The 13403-nt window shown below is 42.4% G+C and overlaps 1 protein-coding gene across 1 annotated transcript; it reads left to right on the forward strand.

Annotated features, from left to right (window-relative positions):
- Window positions 1-405: 405 nt before the first annotated feature.
- On the forward strand, window positions 406-1341 carry LOC130871381 (olfactory receptor 2AE1-like). The gene has a single exon (XM_057764720.1). The coding sequence runs from the start codon at window positions 406-408 to the stop codon at window positions 1339-1341; it is 936 nt and encodes a 311-aa protein (XP_057620703.1).
- The last annotated feature ends 12062 nt before the right edge of the window (window positions 1342-13403 follow it).

Below are 13403 nucleotides of genomic sequence, written 5' to 3' on the forward strand. Positions count from 1 at the left end.
ATCCGACAATTCCATAGAAGCCTCAGGGATCAACCTTGTATGGCACCTTGCATTTTACTTGGTGAGATGTCACCTCAGCTCCCATGTTGGGCTTTTTATACAGTGTACATAATCTGGAACTTCACAGTGATGATGACTTTCAAGAAAGTGTTGTAGGTTTCTCTTCTTAAAATATCACATGGATAACTAGAGTTGTTGATCAACTAGAATTAGGTAGACACGTCTACAAATTATTCACATGTGGCCTAGTACTATATCCAATGAATATATACAAAGACATTTGAAGTATTAAAAATAAAGTAAAAAAATTGTTCACATTTTTCCTGAGAAAGGAAGTGCTCACTGTGAAGTTGTGTTTCTGCATCACACTCCACTCTTCTGGTTCTCTCAGGGGATGAGGAAATGATGTGGAGGTGGAACCAGACATCTCTGGAAGACTTCATCCTTCAAGGGCTCTTTGATGACTCCTTCAATCACCTTTGTCTTTTCCTCCTGATCATGCTGGTGTTCCTTACTGCAGTGAGTGGCAACAGCCTCACCATCCTCCTCATCTGCGCTGATCCCCATCTTCACACACCAATGTACTTCCTGCTCAGCCAGCTGTCCCTCATGGATCTGATGCATGTCTCCACAACTATTCCCAAGATGGCGACCAACTATCTGTCTGGGAAGAAGTCCATCTCTTTTTTGGGCTGTGCCACCCAGCACTTCATGTACCTGTCTCTTGGTGGTGCAGAGTGTGTCCTCCTGGCTCTCATGTCTTATGACCGCTATGTTGCCATCTGTCACCCCTTACATTACACTGTGCTCATGAACAGAAGAGTAGGGGTGATGATGGCTGTCATATCATGGTTGAGTGGATCTTTGGACTCCCTAATCCACACATCCATCTTGATGAGCTTCCCTTTTTGTGGTTCGAGAATCATCCATCACTTCTACTGTGAATTTCCAGCTGTTTTGAAGTTGGTATGTGGGAACATCACTCTGTATGAGACCATAGTGTACATCTGTAGTGTTATCCTTCTTCTCCTCCCTATCATTCTTGTCTCTATATCTTATGGACTCATTCTCCACAGTGTCATGCAGATGCGCTCAGCTGGGAGTAAAAGAAATGCCTTTGCTACATGCAGTTCTCATCTCATTGTGGTTTCTCTTTGGTTTGGTGCTAGTATGTTCACCTATATGAGACCCCGATCCCAGCGCACTCCATTGCAAGACAAAGTTGGTTCTGTTTTCTATAGCATCATTACTCCCACCCTGAATCCCCTGATATATACTCTCAGGAATAAGGATGTTGCTAAGGCTCTGAAAAAAGTGTTGAGGAGAGATCTTTTCACCTAGTGATCATGGTCCTAGTTTTCTAGAATATATACTTGAATATGATATGTCTTGAACTGATTTAAGCAAATTCACGATGCTTTTTGACTAGTGCACAAATAATATGGATCCTAATCTAATATGATATCTATCATTGAAACTGATAGAATAGCTGTGCTGCCATCTTGTACCCTTATTCTGAACTTTTGTTTCTAAGAAAGGCACGGAGTGTTCTACAAAACATCTCAAGTGCTTGAAAATCAACCAAACCACAATTGTAATCCTCTCCCAGGTATAGAACCTTGGCCACCTGTCCACACATACAGTCTCTTTTCCTCCCCAATCTTTTAACCCAATAAAACTGATCTAATGGGAGCTCACCAAGGACAGCTGGACTTGGACTGAATGAGCATGTGATCACACTGGACTCTCTGAATGTGACTGACAATGAGGGCTGACTGAGAAGCCAAGGACAATGGTACTGGGTTTTGATTCTACTGCACAGACTGGCTTTGTGGGAGCCTAGTCCTTTTGGATGCTCACTTTCCTAGACCTGGATGGAGGGGGGATGACCTTGGACTTCCCACAGGGAAGGGAAGCCTGACTGCTCTTAGGACTGGAGAGGGAGGGGAAGGGAGATTTGGGGAGTGGGAGGAAATTGGGAGGAGGTGGAAATTTTTAATAAATTAATAATTTTTTTGGGAAGTTAGGTTTATCTTTTCTCTCTCTCTCTCTCTCTCTCTCTCTCTCTCTCTCTCTCTCTCTCTTTTGTGTATGTGTTTGAGACAGGGTTTTGCTATATAGTCCTGGCTTTCCTCGAACTTACTAAGTAGACCAGGCTGGCCTGCAACTCATAGAAGTATGCCTTTCTCTGCCAAAAACATGAGAGATTAAAGACATGTGCCACCACACCTGGCTCTTGCAGAATTGTGATTGTAATGGTTGTGCCATTCTCAGAAGATAGCATTTGCAACACTTTCCCACATCTTCTGGCTCTCACCCCTACCCTTTTCCTTTCTTATATGATGTTTCCTGAGTCTTGATAGGTGTTGAATAAATGTCCTTTTTGAGAATGAGCAATAACTGTCAGTCATTCTCAGCCCCTGAGCAGCCAGCAGTGTTTATTCACTGTGATTCATTGCATAAAGCTTCTCTGACTAAGGTGGGCAGTAAAGTTTTTTTTTTTTTTGTGGGCATAAACATAAATATTTAGAAGGAAGTTTGGGTCAGAAATTCTATTCTTTTCTAATTCATTTCGCCTATATATATCCAGTTTCTTTAATATAAGACGCTATCTTAACTGTTATTCAGATCCTCTATGTTTAATAAGAGAACGACAAGCTGAGTACGGTAGTGCATGTCTTTAATCACAAGAGGCAGGTACATATGAGCTCTAGTCTGGACTACATAGTGGAATCCTGGCTAGATAAGTCTATATCTTGAGGCTCTGTCTCAAAAAAGATAGATGATAAAGTGAATCAAGAAAATATAAAATTGTTTACAATATTAATAATCATAAGAGAATTATGAAAACATGCTTATAGTTTTCTTACAGGTATATACATGATCATGGATGGCATTTATTTTAAACATTTTTATTCATATATGTGTGTGTGTGTGTGTATGTGAGCTCATATGTTTGAAAGAGCCTAAGGAGGCCATAAGACTAGGTGTTGGTTTGCCTAGAGCTGTTGGTTGTGACCTGACTGATATGAGTTTTGGGAACTGAGCTCTGGTCCTCTGTAACAGTAGAAAGTTTTCTTATCTACAGAGCCATCTCTCCAGAAACCCCCTTTTTGTAGATTAATTTTTAAAATTTAAGCAATATATGTACATACATTTATATACATACATATGTGTGTATGCATGTATCAGTAGTCCCTCTAACCATTCCATATTTATTTGTCTACAATTGATCATAGTTTCTTGCCTAATAAGGTGACTCAAATCCAGATTTCTTAGGTATCTGGGCAATTTACATTCCAGTGTGAATTGTGGTTAAGCTTTCTATTTTTTGTTTTTATGTGTGTATGTGTATATATTTGCACGTTGTGGATGTACATGTATGTAGCAAAGAGAGGGGGCCCTTTGTTTGTCCTGGCTGCTCAGCTAGCTTACATCTGAAACAATCACACAGACTGTATTCATTTAAACACTGCCTGGCCCATTAGCTCTAACTTCTTATTGGCTAATTCTTACATCTCAATTTAACCCATTTCTGTCAATCTGTGCATCACCACATGACTGTGGCTTACCGGCAAGATTCTAACCAGCGTCTGTCTTAGGCAGGAGATCCATGGCATCTGCCACTCTGCCCTTCTTCTCAGCATTCAGTTCTTTCTATTCCGCCTACCTAAGTTGTGTCTTATCAACTAGGCCACGGCAGTTTCTTTATTCATTATCTAGTGAAAGCAACACACAAACAGAAGGAACTCCTACACCACATGTGTGTTTGTATGTGCTTGTGGAGGCCCAAGGTTGATGTTGGGAGCCATCCTCATCTGCTCTTTCACATTACTCATTGAGGCAAGGTGTCTCAGTCAAAGTCAGAGCTTGGCAATATGGCTAGTCTTGTTGGCTAGTTCTGGGGATCTCTCAGCTCCCCTTTCAGGGGTGGTAGCTCAGTTGGTAAGTGCTTACTGTGCAAGCATGAGCTGAATCCTATTCCTAGAACTAATGTAAAAAGTACAACATGGTGGTATAAGCTCGTAATCCCAGTGTTGTAGAAGTGGAGACAAGCTGATGCCTCTGGCTCCTATTCTTGCCAGCCTGTCTTAATGGGCAGTTTTAGGTCAGGGAGGCTCAAAGAGGGTGGGTGATTCCAGAAGAGCAAGACCCAAGGTTGAACTCCAGTCTACACATACACACACACATACACACACACACACACACAGAAAGAGAGAGAGAGAGAGAGAGAGAGAGAGAGAGAGAGAGAGAGAGAGAGAGAGAAAGAATAGATAGTAATCCACTGGTAGAGACATAGGCAGAGTAGGCAGAGAGACAGCAAATTAAAAAGGCAAAGAAAACACATAAAGGCTAGGGGAACTAAAAAAAAATGGTATGGTAGTGAAACAGGGGTCTTTTACAATTAATGTTTTTATTAATTTAAAATAGGTAGTGCATGCCAAAAGAGAGTGTGAAATTGGGCCACTGTGGCTGTCTGAATAGGATTGCCCTTTATAGACTCATGTCTTTGAATAATTGACTCATAATTTGTAACAGTATTAGGAGGTATGCCCTTGTTATAGTAGGTATGGCTTTGTTGGAGGAAGTGTGTCACTGTGAGGGTGGGCTTTCAGGTCTCATATAGTCAAGCAATGCCCAATGTGGCACCCAGTTCACTTCCTGTTTCCTGTGGATGAAGATGTAGAACTCTCAGCTTCTCTGCGAGCACCATGTTTGCCTGTATACCACCATGTGTACTAGGATGATAATGGACTAAGCCTCTGAAACTGTAAATCACCCCAATTTCAATGTTTTTGCTTATAAGAGTTGTCTTGATCATGGTGTCTCTTCACAGCAATAGAAACCTTAACTAAGACAGATGCGTTGTCTCTTATTGAAAGTGTGTAGATTAATACAAGTTTTAGAAGAACAGGTGAATGTGAGCCAACAGTATGGCTCAAAATGAAAATATGCTTGCTTCAAAGGTGCTGACAGTTCATGTTTGATCCTCAGAATGCACATGGTCTGAGGGAGAGAATCGACTCTTGACAGCTGTTTTCTGATTTCCACATGTATGTGGTAGCACTTGCCTACACAGACACACATGTACAAAGTAATAAATAAAGAAGAAAGGATAGATTATATGAAAGCCATATTTATACACCTTTAGTTTGTTTGGCAAGAATTCAGAGAGGGGAGGAGGTGATGTCTCAGTGGTAAAGGAATCTTGCTATAAGGTTAATGACATGAGTTCAATCTGCAGGACCCACATGATGAATGGTTCTCCTTTGACCTCTAAATCCACAATACAAATAAAATTAATGAAAGCTCATTCTCATGGAAATGAATTTGGAGAGAATGAATAACATATTTTGTATATTTTATTTTGAGGAAGCGTGTCACCATGCTTCTTTGGGTAGTTTGGCACTCACTATGTAGACCAAGCCTGCTTGATCTCAGAGATCAACTGGCTTTGACCCCCAGAGTACTGTGATCAAAGGGATGCACCACCATGCCTGGCCATGTTTTATGTGTTCTTAATGAAAACATGAATGCACAGTGTTTATAATGCATAAGACACAAAGATTCTTATTGTCTGCCTTCAATCAAGTGCTTCAGTGGATTTCTTGGATTTGCCTTTATAAAATCTCCCATCCTTTTTGGATGCTTTTGATTTCTTTGTTTTGCAGTGGACCTACAACACACCAAATAGGGATATAAATATCCATTATTTCAAAGCCCCCAAACCTTTGTGGTTTTTGAGGATTTGTTTTGCTCCCTTTTGATTGGGAATTAGACAGATTTGGATTAGAGTCTGTCACTCACAACACTATAGAATTAGATAAACCAACCTTTCTATGCCTCAGTAATCTTACATAACTAGTCTATATAATAAATCTTACATATAAAATAAAATTGTCTGAGATTCTGTGTTTGTTTTGATGTGGTTTCTGAGCAAGAGACATGGAATCTAAATGTCATTATTGGAGAATGATTTTACTGAAAGGGCATTGGGAATAAGATAGAGTTGGAGAACTAAGCTTGTGTTGGCAATATTTCTCAGATTCTCAATGCTAGCTGAGGAAGCCTGAAGATATAGGTTCAACCCTCCAGAACCAAGGTACAGAAAGGTGTGGACTCTTATAACCCTAGTGCAGGTACAGCCACTTTGGAAATCAATATAGTGGTTTCTCAGAAAATTAGAAAATAATTTACCCCTGTGAGGTCCCACAGTTTTGAGTCCATTTCATCTTGACTAGTGGCCAGAGAATTCAGACATATTCTTGCTTCTCAAGGATGGACGACAAGATGATTGACCAAATGTGGCTACTGGATGCCTTACTCTTCAAAGGCCAGTCAATAGGAGGTTTTGACTTACGGTGTGCTTACCAAGTGTTTTGAGATGTAAAGAGGTAATTATGTTTCTTTCTCCTAGTCTCATGGGAGTCTTGTGCTCTCCCCTTTTGTATGGGGGTATTTAAGGACAGAGTAAAAACTTGGGACTTTTTTGCTTTTTTTTTTTTTGCCTTTTGCTACAGTATTTACCAGAAGCTCTCCTGATTCTATCTTCTTCTTTTTTATTTTTCAAAAAAGAAAACTATCTTTTTTCATTTTACGTACCAGTCCTAGTTCCCACTCCCTCCCTTCCTCCCATTCCCTCCACCTTCCCCTCCTGGACCACCCCTCATCCACTTCTCTTTCTTTTTTTTTTTTTTTTGGAAGTTATGTTGTTCTTTATTTACCCTATATTCTTTTCTTTTCTTTTATTTTTGTTTTTATTTTTTTTTATTGAAAAAAAAATTTTTCCGCCTCCTCCCCGCCTCCCATTTCCCTCCCCTTCCTCCCGCCCCTCTCCCCCTCTCCCCACTCTTCTTCTCCTCCCTCTCCGGTCCCAGGAGCAGTCAGGGTTCCCTGCCCTGTGGAAAGTCCAAGGTCCTCCCCCCTCCATCCAGGTCTAGGAAGGTGAACATCCAAACTGTCTAGGCTCCCACAAAGCCAGAACCTGAAGTAGGATCAAAACCCTGTGCCATTGTCCTTGGCCTCTCGTCAGCTCTCATTGTCCGCCATGTTCAGAGAGTCCAGTTTTATCCCATGCTTTTTCAGTCACAGTCCAGCTGGCCTTGGTGAGCTCCCAATAGATCGGTCCCACTGTCTCAGTGGGTGGGTGCACCCCTCGTGGTCCTGACTTCGTTGTACATGTTCTCCCTCCTTCTGCTCCTCATTAGGACCTTGGGAGCTCAGTCCGGTGCTCCAGTGTGGGTCTCTGTCTCTATTTCCATCCATCGCTAGATGAAGGTTCTATGGTGATATGCAAGATATTCATCAGTATGGCTATAGGATAGGTTCATTTCAGGTTCCCTATCCTCAGGTGCCCAAGGAACTAACTGGGGACATTGCCCTGGGCATCTGGTAGCCACCCCAAGTTCAAGTCTCTTGCCAACCCTTAGGTGGTTCCCTTAACTAAGGTATGAGTTTCCCTGCTCCCTTATCCAACCTTCCTTTATCCCCAATCATCCCGTTTCCCCAAATTCCCTTCATCCTCTCCTTCACACTTTTCTCTCCCCATCTCCCCTTACCCCCATCCCACCCCACCCCCAAGATTCCATTTTTTTGCCCGGCAACCTTGTCTATTACCCATAGCCAGGAGGATAACTATATGTTTTTCCTTGGGTTTACCCTCTTGTTTAGCTTCTTTAGGATCACAAATTATAGACTCAGTGGCCCCCTATCCATGGCTAGAAACCAATTATGAGTGAGTACATCCCATGATCTTCTTTTTGGGTCTGGGTTACCTCACTCAGGATAGTATTTTCTATTTCCATCCATTTGCATGCAAAATTCGAGAAGTCATTGTTTTTTACCGCAGAGTAGTACTCTAATGTGTATATATTCCACACTTTCTTCATCCATTCTTCCATTGAAGGGCATCTAGGTTACTCTAGTGCCAGGTTTCTTGCTAGCCTCATAATGGCTCCCTCAATAAAAATATCTCTTTCCTTGCTCTCCATCTCTGTCCTATCCGCACCTTGACTATGCCATTCCCTCAAGTTTGTCTCCCCTGTCATTCTCCCCTCCTCCTCCCCTTTCACCCTTTCTTCTCTCCACCCTCATTCTCCCAATTTTGCCAGGAGATCTTGTCTATTTCCTCTTCCCACGGGAATCTATATATGTTTCTTTTAGGGTTTACCTTGTTACTTTGGTTTTCTGGGGTCTTGAATTATAGCTTCATTATCCTTCGCTTTATACCTAGTATCTACATATGAGTGTGTACACATCATGTTCATGTTTCTGGATCTGGATCTTACCTCACTCAAGATGGTTTTTTCTAATTCCATCCATTTTCATACAAATTTCAAGATGTCATTGTTTTTTACTGCTGAGTAGTACTCCACTGTGTATATGTACCACATTTTCTTTATTCATTTTTCAGTTGAGGGGTATCTAGGTTGTTTCCAGGTCATGGTTATTATAAATAATGCTATTATGAACATAGCTGAACAAATGTCTTTATAGTATGATTGAAAATCCTTTGGGTATATGCCCAAGAGTGGTATTGCTGAGTCCTGAGGTAGGTTGATTCTCAATGTTCTGAGAAATCACCATATTGATTTCCAGAGTGGTTGTACAAGTTTGCATTCCCACCAGCCTGATTCTATCTTCTGTGTTTTGTCTATTTATTTTTTTAAATCCATATTGTCTACTCTGAAACGTATTTATTTGTCAGGCCAGACCTGACTTACCACAAGACGTACCTTTACCACTCCTGAGCATATATTTAAAGGACACTCTGTCATTCCACATGGACACCAGCTCAACTATGCTCATAAAAGCTTCATTCATAATAGCCAGAAACTGGAAACAACCTAGATGTCCCTCAACCATAGAATGGACAAGAAATTGTGGCATATTTACACAATGGAGTATTACTCAGCTGTTCATAACAATGACATATGGAAATTTGCAGGCAAATGGATTCAACAAGAAAAAATCATGTTGATTGACCTAGAAAGACAAACATGAAATGTACTCACTAATAAGTGAATATTAGCTGTAAGCAAAAAATACCCATATATAATCCACCTACACAGAAAAGCTAAGTAACAAGGAGGGCTCCAGTGTATGAATCTCTCTTGGAAGGGAAAATAGAATAGATATCATGGGTGAAGGAGAGGGTGGGGGTGTGGAAACAAATAGTGGGGAGTGAGGGATCAAATGGAGGAAGAATGGAGGTAGAATATTCTTTGAGAGACAATTGGAATTTGTGGGCACCTTGAGACAAACTGGGAACCTACTGCAATGGAAATTTCCAGAAATCTATGAAGGAGACCCTATCAATGGGGGATGGAGAGCCTGAACTGGCCATCTCCTGTAACTAGGTAAGGCTTCTGGTGGAGGGATTGGGATGCCAAAGCAGCCACATAAGCTTCAACCTACATTTTTTTCTGCCTACAAGATATGCTTGGGTATATGTGGTACAGACATTGTGGGAGTGGCCAACCAACAACTGGTTCAGTTTGAGACCCATGCCCACAAGAGGGAGTCCACCCCTGACACTGCCTACAAGGCTAGAAAGTTGAGGCTGAATAGTTCAGAGACCCAATATTGAACCAAACATGACTGGTAAAAGAATCAACAAAATGATTCTTTTTTTTTCTTTTAATAATTGAATTTTTATTTATTTATTTATTTTTATTGAAAAAAAATTTTCCGCCTCCTCCCCGCCTCCCATTTCTCTCCCCCTCCTCCTGCCCCTCTCCCCCTCCCCCCACTCCTCTTCTCCTCCCTCTCCGGTCCCAGGAGCAGTCAGGGTTCCCTGCCCTGTGGGAAGTCCAAGGTCCTCCCCCCTCCATCCAGATCTAGGAAGTTGAACATCCAAACTGTCTAGGCTCCCACAAAGCCAGAACCTGAAGTAGGATCAACACCCCGTGCCATTGTCCTTGGCCTCTTGTCAGCTCTCATTGTCCGCCATGTTCAGAGAATCCGGTTTTATCCCATGCTTTTTCAGTCACAGTCCAGCTGGCCTTGGTGAGCTCCCAATAGATTGGTCCGACTGTCTCAGTGGGTGGGTGCACCCCTCGTGGTCCTGACTTCGTTGTACATGTTCTCCCTCCTTCTGCTCCTCATTAGGACCTTCCATGTTCAGCCAGCCCTCTGTTTGTGTTTTCTTCTTTGCCTTCATTTCAGTTTTCAAGTCTTGAACTGTTTCCATTATCTGTTTGATTGTTTTTTTATTGGTTTCCTAGGATATCAGTCACTGATTTACTCAATTCTTCAAACTTTCTGTTATACTTCTCATCCATTTCTATAAGGGCATTTTTTTCATGCTGTTTAAGGGCGTAAATAACTTTCATAAAGTCAATTTTTTCTACTTCTTCATGATTAAGGTGTTCATGACCTCCTGTTGTGAGGTCACTGGGTTCTGGTGGTTTCATGTTGTTTTTCAGATTGTTGGTTGAATTCTTGCATTGGCGCCTGACCATCTCTTCCTCTGAGTGCTCCCCTATGGATCTTCTTTTACAGGACAGGTCTCCTTGCCTACTGATGTACCTTTCCAGTGATGGCACTCCCCAGTGATGGCTTCCTGGTGCTTCAGTGATGTCTCTCCTGGTACCAATATCAGATCTCCGTGCTGGTTGGGTAATTCCATAAACAAAGCACCTACCTTGCTTGGTGCAGGCAGGCTAGTGAAACAAAGGAACTCCCGCCTGCCCGCTTGCCCTTAGGATTCCCCCCCAGCGCCCAGGCAGGCTGAGCTGGTTGGCGTTATGTGCCCAAAGAGGGAAGGTGGGCAGAGGGGAAGAGGGTTCTGGATGCAAGCTGGGTGGGATAGGAAGAGAGAGGCAGTATGCGGGGAGTAGAGTCCCTGCAGGGAGCCCAGGAAGTATAGGGGGGATGAGGGACTTCTGAGTTCCCTGTCCCGGCTGCTGCCGCGGGTCAGAAACTCACCCCAAAGATGGCTCTTGTGGCGCTGAGAACAGATCTCCGTGCTGGTTGGGTAGTTCGTAAACAAAGCGCCTACCTTGCTTGGTGTAGGCAGGTTATTGCACACAGGAACTCCTGCCTGCCCGCTTGCCCTGAGGATTTGACCCCAGCGCCCAGGCAGGCTGAGCTGGGTGGCGTTATGTTCCCAAAGAGGGAAGGTGGGCAGTGGGGAGGAGGGTTCTGGATGCAAGCTGGGTGGGATAGAAAGAGAGAGGCAGTATGCAGGGAGTAGAGCCCCTGCAAGGAGCCCATTAAGTATAGGGGGTGGGGATGAGGAACTCCTGCCCGCCCGATTGCCCTGAGGATTCGCCCCCAGTTCCCAGACAGGCTCTCCATTGTATAATTTTATCTTCTTTGTCAAAAATCAGGTGTTCATAGGTGTGTGGATTAATATCCACGCCTTTGATTCAATTTCATTGTTCAACCTCTCTGTTTTTATGCTAATACCAAGCTGTTTTCATTACTGTAGCTTCATAATATAGCTTGATGTCAGAGATTGTGATGCCTCTGGAAGTTCCTTTATTGTATAGGATTGTTTTGCTTTTCCATATGAGATTGATCAACTCGAAAAAATCAGTAAACTTCCTACATACAAATGATGAAACATCACCCTTCATAATAGCTACAAATATTATAAAATATCTAATCAAATATGTAAAAGACCTGTACAAAAGATCCTTAAATCTATGAATAAAGAAATTGAAGAAGATATCAGAAAATGGAAAGATCTCCCAGGCTCTTGGATTATTAAGTTCAACATAGTAAAAATGGCAATCTTACCAAAAGCAATCTGTAGATTCAATGCAATTCCCATCAAAATCCCAACACAATTCTTCACAGACCTTGAAATAATAATACTCAATATCATATGGAAAAACAAAAGACTTAGGATAGCCAAAACAATCCTTTAAAATGAAGGAACTTCCAGAGTCATCACCATCCCTGACACCAAGCTCCACCATACCTGTAGAGGTATGGTAATGAAAATAGACTGTTATTGGCATAAAAACAGACAGGTGGACCAATGGAATTAAATCAAAGACCCTGATATTAATCCACACATCTGTGAAAAATCAGGTGATTTTTGACAAAGAATCTAAAATTATACAATGGAAAAAGAAAAGCACTTTCAACAAATGGTGCTGGCATATCTGGGTGTCAACATGTAAAAGAATGTAAATAGATCTATATCTATCCCAGTGCAAAAACTCAAGTCCAAATGGATTAAAGGCCTCAATATAAATCTGATCACACTGAACCTGATAGAAGAGAAAGTGGGAAGTAGCCTTCAGTGTGTGGGCATAGGAGACCATTTCCTAAATATAACACTGAGAGCAACAATAAATAGACTACTGAAACTGAGAAGCTTCTGTAGAGCAAAATATACAGTCAATAAGATAAAAAGACAGCCCATTCAATGAGAAAAGATCTTCACCAATTCCACATTGGACAGAAGGCTAATCTCCAAAATATATCAAAAACTCAAGAAATTAAATGCAAAAATATGAAATAACCCAATTTTTTTTACTTATTTATTTATTTTTATTCTTTTTTAATTAAAATTTCCACCTGCTCCCCATTTCCCATTTCCCTCCCCTCCTCCCAAATATTGCCCTCCCCCCACTTCCCTCCCCCTATCCCCACTCCTCTTCTCCTCCCCCCACTCCATTCCCCCTCCCTCTCGATACTGAAGAGCAGTCCAAATTCCCTGCCCTGCGGGAAGACCAAGGTCCTTCTATCTACGTCCAGAAAGGTGAGCGTCCAAACAGGCTAAGCTCCCACAAAGCCAGTTCATGTATTAGGATCGAAACCTAGTGCCATTGTCCTTGGCTTCTCATCAGTCTTCATTGACCGCCATGCTCAGAGAGTCCGGAATCAACCCATGCTTATTCAGTCCCAGACCAGCTGGCCTTGGTGGGCTCCCAATAAATCAGTTCCACTGTCACAGTGGGTGGGTGCATCCCTCGTGGTCCTGATTTTTTGCTCATGTTCTCCCTCCTTCTGCTCCTCATTTGGACCTTAAGAGCTCAGACCGTTGCTCCAAATTGAGACTCTGTCTCTACCTCGATCCATCGCCAGATGAAGGTTCTAAGGTGATATGCAAGATATTCATCAGTATAGGATAGGGTCATTTCAGGTTCCCTCTCCTTAGTTGCCCAAGGTACCAGCTGGGGACATATTCCTGGACACCTGCGAACCCCTCAAGAGTCAAGTCTCTTGCCAACCCTAAGATGGCTCCCTTAGATAGGATATATACTTCGCTGCTCCCGTATCCATCCTTCCTATATCCCAACCATCCCAATCCTCCGAGCTCCTCCCATCCTCCCCTTCTCATATTTCTCATCCCATTTCCCCTTTGCCCCATGCCACCTCACCCGCAAGTTCCCAGTTTTTGCCCTGCAATCTTGTCTACTTCCCCCTCTCCATGCGGATGACTA

This window comes from Chionomys nivalis, chromosome 3 (assembly GCF_950005125.1).
Source record: "Chionomys nivalis chromosome 3, mChiNiv1.1, whole genome shotgun sequence".
Lineage (NCBI taxonomy): Eukaryota > Metazoa > Chordata > Mammalia > Rodentia > Cricetidae > Chionomys > Chionomys nivalis.